The sequence below is a fragment of the Esox lucius genome, chromosome 3, assembly GCF_011004845.1.
Source record: "Esox lucius isolate fEsoLuc1 chromosome 3, fEsoLuc1.pri, whole genome shotgun sequence".
In the NCBI taxonomy this organism is placed as follows: Eukaryota; Metazoa; Chordata; class Actinopteri; order Esociformes; family Esocidae; genus Esox; species Esox lucius.
Window position 1 is genome coordinate 3,405,880 of NC_047571.1, and position 19,367 is coordinate 3,425,246.

The 19,367-nt window shown below is 39.7% G+C and overlaps 1 protein-coding gene across 1 annotated transcript in view; it reads left to right on the top strand.

The window, feature by feature from the left end:
* The window catches only part of LOC105029208 (xenotropic and polytropic retrovirus receptor 1 homolog), a 57,562-nt gene extending 52,145 nt beyond the window's left edge, over window positions 1–5,417 (top strand). The window contains exons 8-14 of the mRNA XM_010902438.5: window positions 343–522; window positions 688–850; window positions 1,792–1,986; window positions 2,159–2,325; window positions 2,568–2,707; window positions 3,445–3,666; window positions 4,560–5,417. Of these exons, the coding sequence (XP_010900740.1) occupies window positions 343–522; window positions 688–850; window positions 1,792–1,986; window positions 2,159–2,325; window positions 2,568–2,707; window positions 3,445–3,666; window positions 4,560–4,614 (1,122 nt within the window). The 3' untranslated portion in view covers window positions 4,615–5,417. The remainder of the gene's footprint in view (window positions 1–342; window positions 523–687; window positions 851–1,791; window positions 1,987–2,158; window positions 2,326–2,567; window positions 2,708–3,444; window positions 3,667–4,559) is intronic.
* Window positions 5,418–19,367: the final 13,950 nt, after the last annotated feature.

A 19,367-nucleotide genomic window follows, 5' to 3' on the forward strand; every position in this document is an offset into this window, starting at 1 on the left:
TCCGCATTTCTCATTGCCCACCAATTTAAGCATGTTACAGGTATTTAAAGGGGTTTCCTTTCCTTCCACTCTCAGGCTCAAACTGAAAGAAGGTGGAATGAGTGATCAGCTGTCCTCAAAGCAATTGTTAATAATGGAATGAGACTGCGATAGTTGTAAACTGCAGTTACTGCTACTTTTCTGTCCTTATTGGGTTTTGTTCACTTTCGTCTTTTTTTACCAAGGTTTTTATTTCACTTGTTCAAGGATGAATGCTCATCTTTTTGTGTGTTTGGCAATACATATATTTGAAACAAAATGCAGTTACAACACATGAACCCCTATCTCGCTTCTCTTTCCTAGATTGCTGGTTTCCTGGGGGTGCTGTGGTGTGTAAGCCTCCTCTCCTGCCTTTTCTCCAAGTCCATCCTCGTGCCCATGCAGGCCAACCCATTGGCCCTCTACGGCTTCTTCCTCCTCTTCCTCATCAACCCCTTCAAGACGTGCTACTACAAATCACGCTTCTGGCTCCTCAAACTGCTGGTGAGAAATGTCTCGGGGCTGCTTAACCACTTCCAAATACGCCTGCCATTGTGACGCAGGAATAGTGAGGAATATATTGATGTTAAATTAATACAATAAAATCTGTTGTCAGAAGTGTATTTCTATCGCCGTCTTGTAATTAATCAATCCGTCTCTCTTCCTCAGTTCCGTGTGATGACCGCTCCGTTCCACAGGGTGGAATTTGCTGACTTCTGGCTGGCCGACCAGCTCAACTCTCTCGGGATGGTTCTCATGGATCTGGAGTACCTCATCTGTTTCTACAGCTTCCAGCTCAGCTGGAAGCAACAGGATGGGCTACTGCAAGATGGTGAGAAACCAAGACACAAATGAGCAAAAACGCATACATATAGAATCTCATTGGATGTGTTGAATTGCTGGTATTTAAATGATTAAATGATACTATTATGTGTATGCAAACCTATACGACTTTGTAACAGACACACATACTGATACCAATTCACAACAGACACATACTTACACACGCACGCACCCACACACACACAAAACAGTCCAAGCTCCATGGGAAATAATCTTGTGACTTTAAGACATTCAGTCAGTTCAACAATAAAGATTTTTTAAATTTCTGCTGGCTACATTGATGTTTCTGTGCTCTCCTTTACCCCTGTTTGTTTCTCACTCAATCAAACAGCTCAACTGAGCTTTATCCTCAGATCGCTACTGCAGCAAGATCCAAACGCGTAAACAAACAAAGCTCTGTCAAAACACTGATCCACCCCAGGCACAGTGGGAACAAGCCTAGAGCCCAATCTTAGCCAGGATAAACATACCCTCAGGGTTTTTATCCAAACAAAGCAAACTTGAGTACAAACAAACATAGCAGTGACAAACCTAACCGAGTCCAAATACAGTTTAGCACGCAATACACGCACAACAAACACCATCTGGTCCAAATAAACATGAACACACCTTTCAAGATACAAGCGCCTAGCCCAGTTCCAGCACACTTCTCTTAACATTGACGTTATTGACGGACCTGGGTGATGAGGGTTGGGCTCAACCATGTCTTAATACCGGCCAATTGAGGAAACAACATAGCAATTCTATGAAGAAAATCAATGGAATGTTCCAGTCAAAAGACAGACGCTTGGAATTGATCCTTCCCAACTATTACTGGAGATTGGTTAATCGTTTATTATTAAGTGTTCTGATTGGGGTTGGTGCTTGTCATTTATTGGTTCATGCCCTGCTGGCTGCCCTGATTTGATAACACGTGTTTGATCCTTGCAGGTAAAGGTGTGTGCCTCTCGTACTCGTATGGCGTGCGAGCAGTGATCCAGTGTCTGCCAGCCTGGTTCCGCTTTGTACAGTGCCTGAGGCGTTACCGCGACTCGAAACGGGCTTTCCCTCACCTGGTTAACGCTGGGAAATACTCAACCACCTTTTTTGTGGTCACCTTTACTGCGCTCTACAAAACCCATAAAGGTATTGAAAGAAAGTGTTTTAACTTCTCACCCTTCATAGAAAGTGCATAGAAATCTCATCCATCCTGAGTGGAACACCTGCACTGAATAATTGATGAAAGGTTGTATTGTTTATTATGTGTCGGCTCTGTTAATTCAGCAGAGTCATGACTGCTTTGCCTCTAACCTCCCAGTTACTGACCATCCGGACACCCAGATTTTCCTCTACATTCTGATTGGCTGTTGTGTAGTGAGTTCTTGTTACACACTGATATGGGACCTAAAAATGGACTGGGGCCTCTTTGACCGCAACGCTGGAGACAACACTTTATTAAGAGAGGAGATTGTCTACCCCCAGAAAGTGAGTTCAGAAAAAGCTGCATAAGTAGTAATCTATATAAAGGAATACACAGACACAATAACATCTGCTTCACATAAAAACAAATCATGTAGTAAGTGATCGTGCTAGTTTCAGGCCTAGAGACTATTTCTATAGCATAAAAGGGTTTCCTATTTAATTTGGGCCAAATATGTCAGTAAATCCATGTTTGGTGTGTGTGTCTGTCTGTCTGTCTGTCCCTACGTGCCTGCGTGCATATTCAGGCTTATTATTACTGTGCCATCCTGGAGGATGTCCTGCTACGTTTTGCCTGGACAATACCACTGTCCCTGAGCACATTCAGCGCAATACCCTCAGCTGCAGACATTGTGGAAACCGTCCTAGCCCCTCTAGAGGTGTTCAGGTGAGAAAGGCTGTCTCTCTTATTCACTCTAATGTATTTGTGGCTAAACATGGATCAACATTTAAAAAAATCTCATTGGCCAAAAGACCACTGTCCTGAACAGACTTTCTACTGTCCAGGTTGTTTAAAAATGTATTTAGGTCAGCTTTTCATAGGCTGGGCTGCATTTTGTTATTATGATTATTAAAAAGATGTGTAATATAATTTATCAGTGTAAGAAATTACTTCATGCCTTGATCACCAAACCTTTGAGCCTTGAACACTTTCTGAGTTAAAATATAGGCAGAGATCTACTGCTGAGATAGATGCTACATCAAAAAATAATATTGAACTGAAAAAGCGTTTAGAAAGTTACTGGCATGGTCAGGCTAGTGATTAACCAGATCCACTTCCGCACATGGGTTTTTACTGGCCCTGATCCAGCGTTCCAACACTAATGTCAAACCATGCCAGACGTGGATTATTTTTATTTGTTTTGAATTGTCAAGTAAAATCTAACCTCATTTGAAACCTTGCTCTTTTCCTCCCTCTCTATGTTTGGTTTTCTTTCTTTTTTTAACCACTTCATCTCACAAACAACCTTTTTCTTCTTTCGTTTGAATGAACATTGAAGGTCTGTCTATGCCTATCAATGTTTTTATTTAAAGAGGAGTTCAACAGGCCACAAAATTATGCTTACCTCAGTGACATTCCATAGACTGTTCCCTGGCTATTCTCTTACTCCCTCTTCACTGTAGGCGTTTTGTGTGGAATTTCTTCCGATTGGAGAATGAGCACCTGAACAACTGTGGTGAGTTCCGAGCCGTGAGGGACATCTCTGTGGCTCCGCTGAACGCAGATGACCAGACGCTGCTGGAGCAGATGATGGACCAGGAGGACGGCGTCAGGAACCGGCTGGGCAAGAAGAACTGGAAACGCTCCTATAGCATGTCCCTGAGACGGCCGCGCCTCGCTTCCCAGTATGGCTATAGTATAGCTACTGACACTTTGTATTTCTCAAAATAAAGTTCTAATTTTAACAAGTGAGACCTCAAGTCTCCTCTCCCATGTCCCTTGTACTTTCCTTATAACCACAGAATTTTCCACAATTTCTAATATTATTTTGATGTCCACTGACATAAATGGGCCAGCTAGGCAAATAACCCATTTTCACATACAGTAGCTTGTTGAGGTTAAAGTTCAAGCTCACCTCGATGACATCACTGCCAAGGAACAGAAGCTGTGCATGGCTATAGGAAATGGTTCGCTAGTGCCAGTTTGAATTCAGCCAATTCCGCTGGCTGTTTCGTCATTTTACAGTTTAAAAAAAATCTATGCTACCGCAACAGATTACTGAATGTAGTTTGAAGTGTTTTGGAGTAGCGTTCCGCTTGCGATGCAGCTTTGCGATAAAGGTACGAACTGTTTCCATTCATGAATTTTGACGATGCTAATAACTCTAATTACAGACAGGGACAGAGCTAAATGACGGATTGTTTGAAAAAAAGTGCTGGGGAAAAAAAGTGCCTTCTGGAATATCTTAAGTGAACTTTGAGAAAAATATGGTTTTTGGACAAACCATCCCTTTAACTCAAATTTTATTAATTTTGGACCAGCCAGTGTAATTACTTCCACTGATTTTGTCTATTGTAGTATAGTTGTGAGAAGCTGAAGGTCCTCACAACAACAACAAAAACAAATACGCACACACCCGGGCATGCACTCTTGCAATAGATAGCTACATCATGTCCCTGAAAAGGCCCTGCCCCCCAATAGGATGATAACGTAAACATTGGTCCACACATTCACACCTTTTGTTAAACCTATGGGATGTTGCCCTCTACTAAACGTTCTGTCTCATTCCTCCACTCAGGACCAAGACCCGGGACACCAAAGTTCTCATCGAGGACACTGACGATGACACCTGACATCAGGCCAGACCCATTGCATCCATTGCATGGGTACAGAACCTCTTTAAAGGACCACGCCCTTCCTAGGGTCATTTGGTTGTTTGACCCACTCCCTCAGCTTCTCCAATCAGCCCATCACAGAGCTGCCTATCTACACCTCACATGCATCAACACTGCGCACATGAGTACAAAGACATTAATACAGGAGTACACAGAGGAACACTGTTGGACGAATACAAATGTCACGCAAAACCGCTATTTTTAAGCCACTTTATTTTGTTACATTCATTAAGTACTGAGTTGAAGTCACCCGTTATGTTGAATTAGGGGGAAGAGAGGAATGATCACGACCGTGTGTAAATGTTATTGTAAATATCGGGCAGAACAAACGGGAGGACCAACTCAATTTCTGGACAGTTAATCAGAACCTAATATATAAAAAAAGACAATGACAGCTTTGGACTCGTGATCAGACACTCCTCTGCAATCAGTCTGGTCCAAGACTTTCTTGATGTTCGGATGTGCTTTTTTGATTAACATGATGTAGGTGACCATTGATGTCACTGTCCTTTCCCCAAGTTCTTCCATGAATACCTTAGTTTAATTTTTATTTTGTTGAATGTACATTTAATTGTTATTTAAGGGGAGAGATGCCTAAAACATTTTGACAGCGAAATGTTTTTTATTTACAAAAAAATAACAAAAATTTGTGGGTCTGATTTGATATGGGACTGCTAAAGCATCTGCCTCGTTCAAATGCCTCGTTCCCAAACTTTTTTGGCCTATGACCCCATTTTGATAAACACTTTTCTGAAAGCTCATCATGTTAAGGAAAAAAATATTATTAATTTATTTAATGAACTATAGTTTCTTTGGTATTTGGACCTATGACAGTCAAAATAACTATTTTGATTGGTTTGTTACAATATTATAGTAAGGTAAGGAGGTATTGGGAAGTTTAGGGAAACATCAAGGGAGATCATCAGGCAATAACTGTATGATCTTCTGTTCAGAAAATAACGTTATCATTCTAGTATGATTTAATGCCTGGTCCTGTCCACTCTTCTCTCTTCTAATGTGTTCTGAGGAAAACCAAAATTGCTACCAGAGTTTTCTTTCATAACCCTGGTTTGATGTATCAAGCATACTTTTTTTTTTCCCCCAGTTTTACCCACAACCCAATTTCATAGTTAAGGAAACGCTGTTCTTGTGTTCAGGATTGGTCGGCCTGAGTGTAAGGTTGATCAGAAATGTTCTTCAGGGCATCTCATCCTGTACATTAACTGTTTGTTTGAAAACCCTCAGGAGGCTTTGATTGGACAGATGGGCCTGAAACAAGTCCATGCCTTCTCTCTGTTTGGAATCTACACACACCAATATGGTTACACTCTTGCATTGTTTACTTTCATGCCAAATCTTTGTCTTACTACTTTTTATATTCCTGTGTGAGCTAATGCATTCTCGTTCCGTAAGCCTTGTTTTGTGGGAGAATGGCAGGATTATAAAACAATGCTCTCATAGAGCTAGCCAAATATCTTACATTCCATTGAGATCCACAGAGTGCTTCCACAGCAAAACACTTCTAGAAGAAACATTGCATAACAGATCTAATATATTTTTTAAAAAAAAGAAAGAAGTGGCACTGTTAAGCCCTTTTACGTCGTGTTTTTTTTCTTGTCAGGTCTTGCGTTTGTGTGGTATGACCTGAGCCCTGCACGTTTTTTTCCCTTCATGCCAATGCCTGTTTCTGTCGTTCTAGTTTTTTCTGTGATGTTATGCTGCTTTGTGTCCACTGAGTGCCATAGCCCAGCTCTTTTGTTCTCAGCTTCAGCTTAGCCATCAGTGGGGGCAAGAATTTTCCCTGACCCTGGTCAGATCACAAGTTCAGGTCACCTGGTCCTTGCCACTCCATTCAATCTCAGGGTATTACATCAATGGCCTTTTTAGAACTGAGGTTGGCCTCTTTACCCGTCAGTCATCTCCATCCACACACCCTGTCCATTCCGATTTCTACTTCATAGGTGTCTAGAGTCTGTTTTTTTTTTTGTTTTTTTTACCAAGGAATACCCTCTTTTTTTTTTCAACTGCTAAAACTCTTACTAATGTGTTGCAGTAATCTTATATATTCCATCCATTCAGATTGTTTTTTTTTTTTCTTAACTTTATCTCCCCATCCTAGAGGTGTTCTAAACTCTGAAGTGTTTTCACTTTGGGGCATTTACTGAATGTATCATTCTTTTAGTAGAAATGCAATGTGCACTCTCACAAAGACTTAAAAAGATTGCTTTGGCTCACCTGAGGAGACTTGAATATTAGATTGCATATGACGCATTTCACAGTTCTAAAAGGCAAAGAAATTCTTATTTTCTTTGAAAAGTGAAACAACTTTCCCAGAATCCCTGCCCCTCCCAAAAGCCACCTGAGGGTTTTTCACCCCCGTTATATGTGCCCAGTTAAATCTATTAACCTTGAATAAGCTATCATATAGGCCAGAATCCTAACTTGATATGCACTAATAACTAATCTCTCATTAACACCAATGGATGGTGTTCAAAGGTTTGAGTTAACCAAAGTGTATCACAGGTTATGATTTGGCCCATACTTAAGTTGATTCTGTGTTTTGTCATTTATGTCAACCTTGGTGATTGTGAAAAGCCTAATTTAGCTAACATTTTGTCTAGGGAGAATTGTCTTAAATAATGTGGTAAAGAAAGAGAACCATGGGGGAAAACCAAAATGGGATCAATTTGTGGTTCTGTCCCAAATTACATCCAATTGTTGATTGGTCGTAACCAATGTATATGACATGGCTTTCAGCCAATCAGTATTAAGGACCCAAACTACCCCATTAATAATTGACTTTATAGGAATAGCATGTCATTTGAGAGATGGCCTTCCTCTTTATGGTTAAGTTATTTTGTTAACCATATCATGCCCAGCTCAGATGGGACCCTCCAGAAAGGCCCATTGACTTGAATGGAGCTGGTGAGCAATAACTGACATGCGCTTTTCCTGTAATAAGTCATAGTAAGTGTCAAGCATTGTTTGTATCAGTGAAAGGGGGATCCCACTGCCTCCTGGCAAAAGGACCTATTGATTTTAATAACTTGAGCTTCAGTGTTAAATAGAAAAAGGAGTGATTTAAATAGTGTCCCGATTTTATTGTCCACTTCCTGAATAGTTAATTATTTTGCCAGAATTGGTAATCTGTAAAAACCTCAGTGACTGTAGACCCTTGTTAAGAAAGTGCTAGTACTTTGTTGTTGTTACATTTTCAGATATTTGGTCTCTGTATATGTCGGGAGACTAATTTACTGTAGGTCAAGTAAGGAGTGGAGTTGGAGAATATCTCTATCCTTTTGTTAAATTTTTTAAGTTACTTCACACCTTTGATAGCGATAGGCCGGGCCCATATACGTACGTACACACGCACGCACGCACGCACGCACACTGTAAACATACATGCAAACACTCCAAAGTGCTTACACCTTGCTTACCAACATACCACACAAACGCAAACCTTGCTTAGAGTATGTTCCTACCTAATCTATGAGTAACAAGGTTAAATTGGAGCTATCTCCCTATGGCTTCTTTTTGGATCTCTGAGATGTCACACAAATGGATTCTCCTATGGAAGAAGAAAGGAACCTACTGTACCAAAATCCTGGACCAAAACAAAGCTCTTTAGAACATTTCTGAAACTTTACACACTTTATGCCTAAAATGTTATGAAGACTTCAAAAACCCAAGTGACAGAAGAGCCCTATATGAACTATATGAAGTGAGCGGTTATATGTCCCTCAAACATTGTGTTTTATGTTCCAGTTGTTGGACATGATCTTCCCATGTGCGTTATCGTTGTACCCACCCTGGTCAATAACTACTACCTAAAATGAGAACTCATGCATTTGGTATTCTCTGCTAAGGTGCCAGGATCGCCTCCCTGTCCCTGATACCCTGTTTCTCAGTTTAAAAAAAGTCCAACAAATGACTGTATTGCTTTTTCTTCCTTCTGTACTTTGTATTGCCAGCGATGCTGTTTCCAGATGGCGTTATATTCCATCTTTGAATAATCTTTGTGATCATCTTTTAATACATTTAGATTTTATTTTGCATTTTCATGTTATGGAAATTAATGGATATTTTTATGCACATTCTTGGCAGCCTCAATCTTTTTTTAGGAGACTTATACTAAATGAGAAATGTACAATTTGGGCCTGGGCAAGCCACAGATTTAGGCACCAAAAGATAATCCCATTTCTATTTTGGATGTCACCATATCAAATGTGGATCAACACAACATTGCCCTCTGGTGGTGAAATACTTTATAGTAATTGCCTAGTAAAAATATTACATTTGAAAGTCTTTTTACTGTTGCAGCATTCAAAAAATCTGATTGGAGGAATCTCTGGGTTTGTCTGTTATCAGAAGGGCTGAGTAGCCAGCCTGCTCGCATAGTGGAGTCTGTCGATAGCATAGCCAGAGTAGTTTGTACAGCTTTACCTATTGCCACTGTTACTCGTTCCAGGCTGAGAAAAGTTAAACAAGGTAGTGCTAACAAAAACAACCTTATTAAGAAAAAGCCTTCCTCCACCTTGGTCACAAATAAAAATAAAAATGACTATCACCTCGCGTCTCAAAATGGGGCTCCTAAGTGTTAGATCCCTTGCTCCAAAGGCAGTTGCAATAAATGAATTAATCTCTGATCATAAACTATATGTTATTTATGTGAAACGTGGCTAAAGCCTAATTAATTAATTGCCCTAAATGAGGCTTCCCCTCCTGACTATACTAATGATCATATCCCTCATGCATCCAGAAAAGGAGGGGGTGTTACTAATATTTATGACCGTAAATATACATTTACTCTCAAACACATCACTGATTTTCATTCTTTTGAAGTTTTACTCATGAAAGTTAACTAGGCCGATAAATCGTTTTACATAGCTACTATTTATAGGCACCCCTATTTTTTCAATGGGTTTTATCCAACATGTCTCAGGTCCAACACATTGCCACAATCACACCTTAGATTTAGTCCTGTCACGAGAAATAGATATTGTACATCTAATCATTTCCCCCCCAAATCCTGCATTATCGGATCACTGTCTTATTACATTTACCGTTAAAACAAGAAATCCACTTGCTCCGCACACAATGAGCCGTACTATAAATTCTCGGACTACAAATAAATTCCTTGATATTCTTACAAGTTCGCTCATTAACGACAGAGTAAATAAATCAGTAAACGATCAAATCGAGGATCTAAACTCGAAATACATTAGACACGGTTTGCACCACTAAAAACAAAAGAAATACGCAACAAGAAACTTGCTCCCTGGTACACAGACAATACTAGAGCACTTAAGCAAGCCTCCAGAAAATTGGAGCGAAAGTGGCGCTCCACTAAATTGGAAGTATTCAGATTAGCCTGGATAGACAGTACACTACAGTACCGAAAATCACTCACGTCTGCTCGATCAGCTTATTTCTCCAATCTGATTGAGGTGAACAAAAACAATCCAAAATGTATTTTCGATACAGTTGCAAAGTTAACAAAAAAGCAAAGCTTAGCAAGTGAAGTGGGTCTTCACTTTAGTTGTAATGAATACATGAACTACTTTGATGAAAAGATCATCACCATTAGAAAACAAATAACTGACTCCTCCTTAAATAGTTATGGTCCTAAAAATCTCCTGAACCTCCCTGACCAGGTGTCAATGGGGACACTTACATTTTTTGATACCGTATGGCTCCACACATTCACTAAATTTGTAATGAGTTCTAAACCCACAAATTGTAAACTAGAACTGATTCCAACAAAATTACTTAAGGAGCTATTTCCTGTGCAAGGTCAGCCAATGTTGAACATAATAAATTGCTCCCTTTCCTCAGGATGTGTACCACACTCACAAAAAATAGCGGGAATTAAGGCTCTTCTAAAAAAAATCTCATCTGGATCCCGACATATTAAACAATTATAGGCCAATATTGAACCTCCCGTTCCTCCCAAAAATCTTAGAAAAATTATTTTCCCAAAAACTGAATGCCTTCCTAAAGACAAATAACATTTATGAAATACTCCAGTCCGGTTTCAGATCCCATCATAGAACTGAGACTGCACTCGTGAAGGTAACAAATGACCTTCTAATGGCCTCAGACAAAGGTTTCGCATCCGTCCTGTTGCTTCTTGATCTTAGTGCTGCTTTTGACACTATTGATCACTCCCTTCTCTTAGATACTGGAAACCCATATTGGGATACGTGGACATGTTCTAGCCTGGTTTAAATGTATCTGAAAGATATCAGTTTGTTAGTGTGGATGGCATATCCTCTGACAAGTCAAAGGTATGCTTTGGTGTTCCTCAAGGCTCAGTTCTGGGCCCATTATTGTTCTCACTATATATGCTGCCTCTGGGCGAAGTAATCCGAAATCACAATGTAAATTTTCACAGAAATGCTCGTTTTAGGACCCATGAAACAAAGAGCGTTGTTATCAGATCTCACTGTGAACCTCGACGGCTGCATGGTTGTATCCCAAAAAAACTGTAAGAAACCTCTGCGTTACCCTTGATCCTGACCTCTCCTCTGAAGAACATATAAAATATGTCTCAAGAGTTGCTTATTTTCATCTTCGAAACATTGCAAAAATCAGAAAACGAATCCATGCTTTCGTTACTTCTATACTAGATTACTACAATGCTCTTCTTTCCGGTTACCCTGACAAATCAATAAATAAACTTCAATTAGTGCTGCACACGGCTGCTAGAATCCTAACTAAAACAAAAAAAGTTGAACACATTACTCCTGTACTAGCGTCCTTACACTGGCTGCCTGTTAGGGTTAGGGCTGATTTTAAGGTTTTACTCTTAACCTATAAATCAATACATGGACTTGCTCCTACTTACCTTGCTGAAATGATCCAGCCATACATACCTACACGTAACCTACGATCGCAAGATGCAGGCCTTTTAATTGCACCTAGAATTTCTAAACAAACAGCCTTAAGGCAGGGCCTTTTCTCATAGAGCTCCACTACTGTGGAATTATCTGCCAATTAAGGTTAGAAATGCAAACTCAGTGCAAACTTTCAAGTGTCTACTAAAAACTCATCTCTACAGTCCCTTTGGTTAATGCCTGGCAATGTGGGTGGATTGATTTCCTGCCTGTTGGGTCCTGTCCGGGGCCTCCCCCGGGTAGGGTCACAGTGTCGCTGGACCCCCCGGTTTCAGTTCCAAGGTCTTACGCTGCTATACTAGGGGATTGGGTCAGTTCTCCTTCCCCACTAAGTTCTCCTTCTCCACTATAAATCGTTGTTGATATGAGGAATGCATTTTCTGAATTTTCCCAGTCTCCTCCCGTTTTAAACTTTAGGAGGACATGAGGTCCTGGTCCACACCTGCGGAGTACCTGGTTTGGGGGCCAGTTGCTGTCCCTGTTCTTGTCCATCTGGTCATACTTCTGACCTAGTCTAAATTTAAACAGACTCTGGATTTAGCCCAGATACATTTATTAATTATTCCAATTGGACTCTAATTATCTCACCCGGCACAGCCAGAAGAGGACTGGTCACCCCTCTGAGCCTGGGTCATCTCTAGGTTTCTTCCTAAAATTTGGCCTTAGGGAGTTTTTCCTAGCCACTGAAATTCAACACTACTGTTGTTTGCTCCTTGGGGTTTAAGGCCGGGTGTTTCTGTAAAAGCACTTTGTGACAACTGCTGTTGTAAGAAGGGCTTTATAAATACATTTGATTGATTGATTGAATACTCCTAAGGAGGATGACTGCCATATAGCAGTCTACTCTCATTAACAGTTTTACTGATTGGTTTATACACCCATACCATTTTTCTAGTTGTAGGTCTACACTATTGAAAGAAAGAAAAGCTACTGTTTTCCAAAATGAAATCTGAAAAACCTGGGCAGTTACTTTAACATTGGATACTAGAAACAAAGTAACATTTTATGGACGCTATAATAATACTCCCTAGTCCTGTTAATTCTGTAAAAGTATTTAAATAATTTGGGGGATTAGACCATGATGAAATACACTAGATGTTATAAACCAGGGAAATAGGATATTGTGGTAATATGGCTAAATCATCATGTCTAACATCTGTTAGGCACAATGCATCCATATATATTTTTAGCCATGCCAGGGTGGAAAGGATAGTACTGCCTATAGCAAATATAAGGAGATGACAAGTCAATGCAAACTGATAGACGGACTGGCGAGAAAGTTTAAATAGGGAATATTTTGGTCAGTCTGATTAATTTAGTAGAAAAATATTATTTGAAACATGAACATAAAACATTAACTGCAGGTATCTACTGGTTATTTCTGCTTGTTTTTAAGCTAGTAGTGCAGTAAATATCTTACATATTGCCCATTTAAATACTGATATATTAGAAATAAAATGCTTAAAGTTGAAGTACGTAACATTCAAGAATAGGAAGTATTATTTTCCCAGATATGTTGTCTGTCGCTGGTTTGACGTCAGTTCACTCTTAAAGCCCCAAACGTTAGCTTTTCACTTCATTCAGCTCATCAAAAAAGTTTAATCATCCGATCAGGTAAGTTGACTATTTATTAAATATGAATTACTTATCTAACAGAAGAATTGCCACATCAGCGTCGCCATGTAATGCATTTTGCTCCTTGAGTTCCATCCATCATGAATGGGCTAATAGCATCCAGCTGCACCAATTTAAAAACAATCTAAAACGTATTTTCTTAGGTACCGTTACATTCTGAACTTTCGCTGCTTGATCCATAGACTGTAAAAAATAGGTATTTACAGACCCACCAACACTTACAGCAGTATTCACATAAAATGTGACAGACCACTGTTTTCAGACAGTTTTAAGCCATTGCTTTCAGTTTCAGTGTTAATCTTGTCAGAATGATGACAGATATGACATAAAGATACTATGTGTGATGAGTAAGGTTAAAGTACAGATATAAAGCTTAAAATTAGTTTTGGGATGCTGGAATTTAGGATTAAAGTCTTGAATTGTTGTGGAACCACACACACGCTCTAAAACCCCTGAAAGAGGACAGTTCTTCCTCGTGCTCCCTTTCTGCAGTTCAAGAGAGGTGATTTTGGTAATGTGGTGCAGCCTTATTTTGAGAAACACAGACACAACCAATGACAACAAGTCAGAATGATGGTTGTCGATGCCAAACTGAGTCTCCTCAATGTGTTCCCAAGCAGAAAACATCCTCCGTTCCAACCTCCTCCCGGACGATGTCTGTGACTGTCGACACCTTAGGAGCTGGCATTGGTGAAGCTTGGCGGATCACCCTCTCTGCAGCACTCACGCACCTTATTAAAATAATAATAAAAAAAAAACCATATATTTATATAGTGCTTTACACAGGTGAGACACCACACCGAACCATCAGGCGGCTGAAGATGGCCTGGAAGTGCCGATGGGTGGTTGTATTCCAGCTCCTTATATGGAGAAACAATACATACATTACTCACAAGACATAAAGATATTCATTAGGTATATTTTCAAAATTGTAATTAAAAGAACACCAACCCTACCTGACGCTCTGATTGAATTAAATAGGAGCTCCAAGTGATCTTGGCTGAACCTGTAGGTGAGCACATACCGCTGAACTAAATAATAAGCTTGTTTGAAAACCATTCTACTATCAGATGTTCTGTTGCCTTTTATTTTAAGTGTGGTGGGTATGAGACATGAGAGGTAACTTACTTTGTTAGGGTGAATTACACGTGAATAATACACAGTGTTGGGCAAGTTACTTGGAAATTGCAGTGAGCTAAGATATTAGTTACTCTGTCATGAATAAAGCTTCACTACACAAAAGCTACCACCCAGTCAAATGTAGCAAGCTAAGTAACACAAACACAGCAGTAGGCTAGTTCATTACATAGGAAGCTACTTTAAGTTGTGCTAATTTCACATGACACGAAAAGTAGCTTGTGTGGCCAAGCTACTTGGTAAATAAAGGAGTTACTACTACTGAAAAGTTACTTGATTCTGGAAATAGTGAAGCTACCACCAAAATACTAAGTTACTAGCTAAGCTAGTACTGCCCGACAATGATAATACCGTCTTTTATTTATATAAATATATAATTAGCTGGCCAATGTTGTACCAGTAATATTTGCTTTATTTCTACAATAGCATTCTTGAGTCAGTTGTAATCTAAGTCAGTGTTATAGAATATGACTTATCAAGTCTCAGTTTGCTGGGTGAACACCGGCTGGTGCAGTAAACATAGCCTAGCTAGCTGGATACGATTTCAGTACAGTAATATCAAAGATCCTTGCTCCTTCTCAACTCTCTGGTAATATTCTAGTCACAAAATACAACCAATAATACGGTGATGTTAAATCTTACTTGTGAAAAGTCATCCCCCGAGCCCTGCTTTCGATGGTCCGCCGATATGAGCAGGAGTATGCTGCACAGTGCTCTGGCATCGTTGCTTCTGCTGCTACGCAAATAGGAGTATGACCGGTCAAAGATGGCGGCCGTATTTCTCGCGCCCCAGCAGCCAATGCAGCGTCTACTCTTTATTATGTCTATGGTTTGTACTGAAGAGCTCAGTGATTTTAACCATGGTACTGACATAGGATGCCACCTTTGCCACAAGTCAGATTGTGAAATGTTTTGTCCTACTTGATCTGCCCAATTTAGCTTTAAGTGCTATAATGGTGAAGTGGAAGTGTCTAGGAGCAACAACAGCATGAAGTGGTAGACCTGGCAAACTCACAGAGCGGTGCCGCCGAGTACTTAAGCCGAAGCACATAAAAATAATCTATCTGTTGCATCACTCAGCACAGAGTTCCAAACTGCCTCTGGAAGCAACATCAGCACAATAACTGTGTTGGGAGCTTCACAAAATGAGGTTCCATGGCCGATCAGCTGTATGCAAGCCTCACATCAACATGCACAATGCAAAATATCAGCTGGAGTGGTGTAAAGCAAGCCACCACTGGACGCTGGAGCAGGGGAAACATTGTGTTTCTCTGAGTGTTGAATCACGCTTCACTATCTGGCAGTCTGATGGATGAATCTGGTGGATGCCCGGAGAACGCTATGGAAGTGTGCCTACTTTAAAGTTTGGTGGAGGAGTGAGAATGGTCTTGGGTTGTGTTTCAGAGTTTGGGCTAGGCCCCTAAGTTCCAGTGAAAGGTAATCTTAATGGTACAGAATACAAAGACATTTGTGGCAAAAGTTTGGAGAAGCCCTTTTCCTGTTCCAGCATGACTGTGCTTCTGTGTACAAAGCAGAGTCCATAAAGACATGGCTCGACAAGGTTGGTGTGGAGGAACTTGAGTGGCCTGCACAAAGCCCTGACCTCAACCCTATTGAACACCTCCGTGATGAATTAGAATGGCAACTGTGAGTCAGGCCTTCTCATTCAACATCAGTGCCTGACCTCACAAATGCTCTTTTGGCAGAATGGGCACATCTATGCCAAAAGTTTTTGATGGGATTGAGGTCAAGTTTCTGTGCAAGCCAGTCAAGTTCTTTCACACCAATCACAACAAACCATTTCTGTATGGACCTAAGCACAGAATTATCTGGAATGTCACTGTATACCTCAGCATAGGGATGTCGTGATATTTAAAAAATGAAATATTGATGATATGTTAATAATACACATGATAATATCATATTCACATGGAAAAAATGACATTGTATTTTTCCCAAAATGTATTTTTCTATAGCTTATTAATGTCATATGTAGGCAACCGATGCATGTCCTTGAACTAGGAGACTAGACCTATGCACTAGCATTGAAATCAGCCCCACTAGAACTCCTGGGAGAGATCCACAAAGACATTTTTGTAGCCTATTCACATGGAAAAAAATATTTATATATTTTTTTATATTATATCTCTAGGTATTTCTGTAGCTCATTCATGGACAACCGATACATGTGATTTAACTACGAGTCTGGACCTATACACTAGCGTTTCAATTAACGCCTTTTCGTATGGAGGACCAAACCTGCCAAAATTTTAAATAAGTAAATGTATCAATAAATATATTTATGCATAAAAATATAATAATCAATGTATTAATCAATATTATTTCCCTATTTATTTAATTCCTTGATCATTCATTTCTGTTTTAATATTTTTTTTACATTAATTTCCATTAATGTGTTCAGGTGTTAATAAATTCCTTTTTGTTCTCATTTGGAATCTTCTCATATGAAATGGATAACTATGAAGAGTGTTCTTTAATTTATATTCACTCAATGCCAAGTATAGTTATATTTATTTAATATTATTGCTTGTAATGAGTTGCCTTAATTTTATTGAGTAGATATCTTTTTTACAGTGAACTTATTTTAATCATGTTCTCTGAAGATAACTCTTCTGTTTCACTTAATATTTATTTAATTATTTTCAGTTTATACAACTTAAACAGGGTTTCAGATTTGAGTTGTATTTGCTCCAAAGAGTTGTGTAATATACTATGCCACACCTACAATATAATTCCCCAATATGCATTGTCCTTTTAAGTGAACTCTGGAGTTACCACCCCTGACTGTATTTGTTAATGATAGAGCAATGGTTATTGAGCACATTTATTCTCTATCATTTATTCATGTTGTCAATTCCATGCCAACAGATATAAAATATTGAAATGTGAATACTTAACATGTTCATAAATATTTTGCAGTCTGTAACCCCCCAGCTCAAAATATGCTGTGCTATCAGATTGGAATCCTAGCATGGTGGCCAGGAAATCAAGTTTAAAATACATGAATAACTTCAAGGAAATTCCCAAGTTTTAAAAATCAAAAGCAACACTCTTGCTAAGTCCTGGAGAGTTCATCAGAGTTTTGCAAAGCTACCCACAAGGCATTGACATCCAAAGGAATGCATAATACCTATTGGAAACAGAACCTCAGCCATGAAGATGGATCTTTTATGAAATTGTTAAACTAATTTCAGTAGTGGATGCAAAATATTTGTTTTACCACATGATTGGATTACCTTAAACAAACAGATGTGTATAATGTTTGTGTAGCTAAGATTACATAATTAGTCAATGTACAGTGGGGAGAATAGGTATTTGATACACTGCCGATTTTGCAGGTTTTCCCATTTACAAAGCATGTAGAAGTCTGTAATTTTCAACTGTGAGTGACGGATTCTAAAACAAAAATCCAGAAAATCACATTGTATGATTTTTAAGTAATTAATTTGCATTTTATTGCATGACATAAGTATTTGATACATCAGAAAAGCCAATATTTGGTACAGAAACCTTGATTTGCAATTACAGAGGTCATACGTTTCCTGTAGTTCTTGACCAGGTTTGCACACACTGCAGCAGGGATTTATGCCCACTCCTGCATACAGACCTTCTCCAGATCCTTCAGGTTTCGGGACTGTCGCTGGGCAATACAGACTTTCAGCTCCCTCCAAAGATTTTCTATTGGGTTCAGGTTTGGAGACTGGCTAGGCCACTCCAGGACCTTGAAATACTTCTTACTCCTTAGTTGCCCTGGCTGTGTGTTTCGGGTCGTTGTCATGCTGGAAGACCCAGCCACGACCCATCTTCAACACTTTTACTGAGGGAAGGAGGTTGTTTGCCAAGATCTCACGATACATGGCCCTATCCATCCTCCCCTCAATACGGTGCAGTCATCCTGTCCCCTTTGCAGAAAAGCATCCCCAAAGAATGATGTTTCCACCTCCATGCTTCACGGTTGAGATGGTGTTCTTGGGGTTGTACTCATCCTTCTTTTTCCTCCAAACACGCCGAGTGGAGTTTAGACCAAAAAGCTCTATTTTTGTCTCATCAGACCACATTACTTTCTCCCATTCCTCCTCTGGATCATCCAGATGGTCATTGGCAAACTTCAGACGGGCCTGGACATACGCTGGCTTGAGCAAGTGGACCTTGCGTGCGCTGCAGGATTTTAATCCATGACGACGTAGTGTGTTACTAATGGTTTTCTTTGAGACTGTGGTCCCAGCTCTCTTCAGGTCATTGACCAGGTCCTGCCGTGTAGTTCTGGGCTGATCCCTCACCTTCCTAATGATCATTGATGTCCCACAAGGTGAGATCTTGCATGGAGCCCCAGACCAAGGGCGATTGACCATCATCTTGAACTTCTTCCATTTTCTAATAATTGCGCCAACAGTTGTTGCCTTCTCACCAAGTTGCTTGCCTATTGTCCTGTAGCCCATCCCAGCCTTGTGCAGGTCTACAATTGTATCCCTGATGTCCTTACATAGCTCTCTGGTCTTGGCCATTGTGGAGAGGTTGGAGTCTGTTTGATTGAGTGTGTGGACAGGTGTCTTTTATACAGATAACGAGTTCAGACAGGTGCAGTTAATACAGGTAATGAGTGGAGAACAGGAGGGCTTCTTAAAGAAAAACTAACAAGTCTGTGAGAGCCAGAATTCATACTGGTTGGTAGGTGATCAAATACTTATGTCATGCAATAAAATGCAAATTACTTATTTAAAAATCATTCAATGTGATTTTCTGGATTTTTGTTTTAGATTCCGTCTCTCACAGTTGACTAGTACCTATGATAAACATTTCAGACCTCTACATGCTTTGTAAGTAGGAAAACCCGCAAATTCGGCAGTGTATCAAATACTTGTCCTCCCACTGTACACCTATTCATTATATAAAGTCTGCAGATGTTCCATCATTGTCTTAACTATAAAATTAGGAGTTTTCCTAAATTCAACTAATTTATGCATTTTGTTGACACTGTACATGAAAAGCTGTGGAAAAGAATGTGGCACGTCAACCACACAT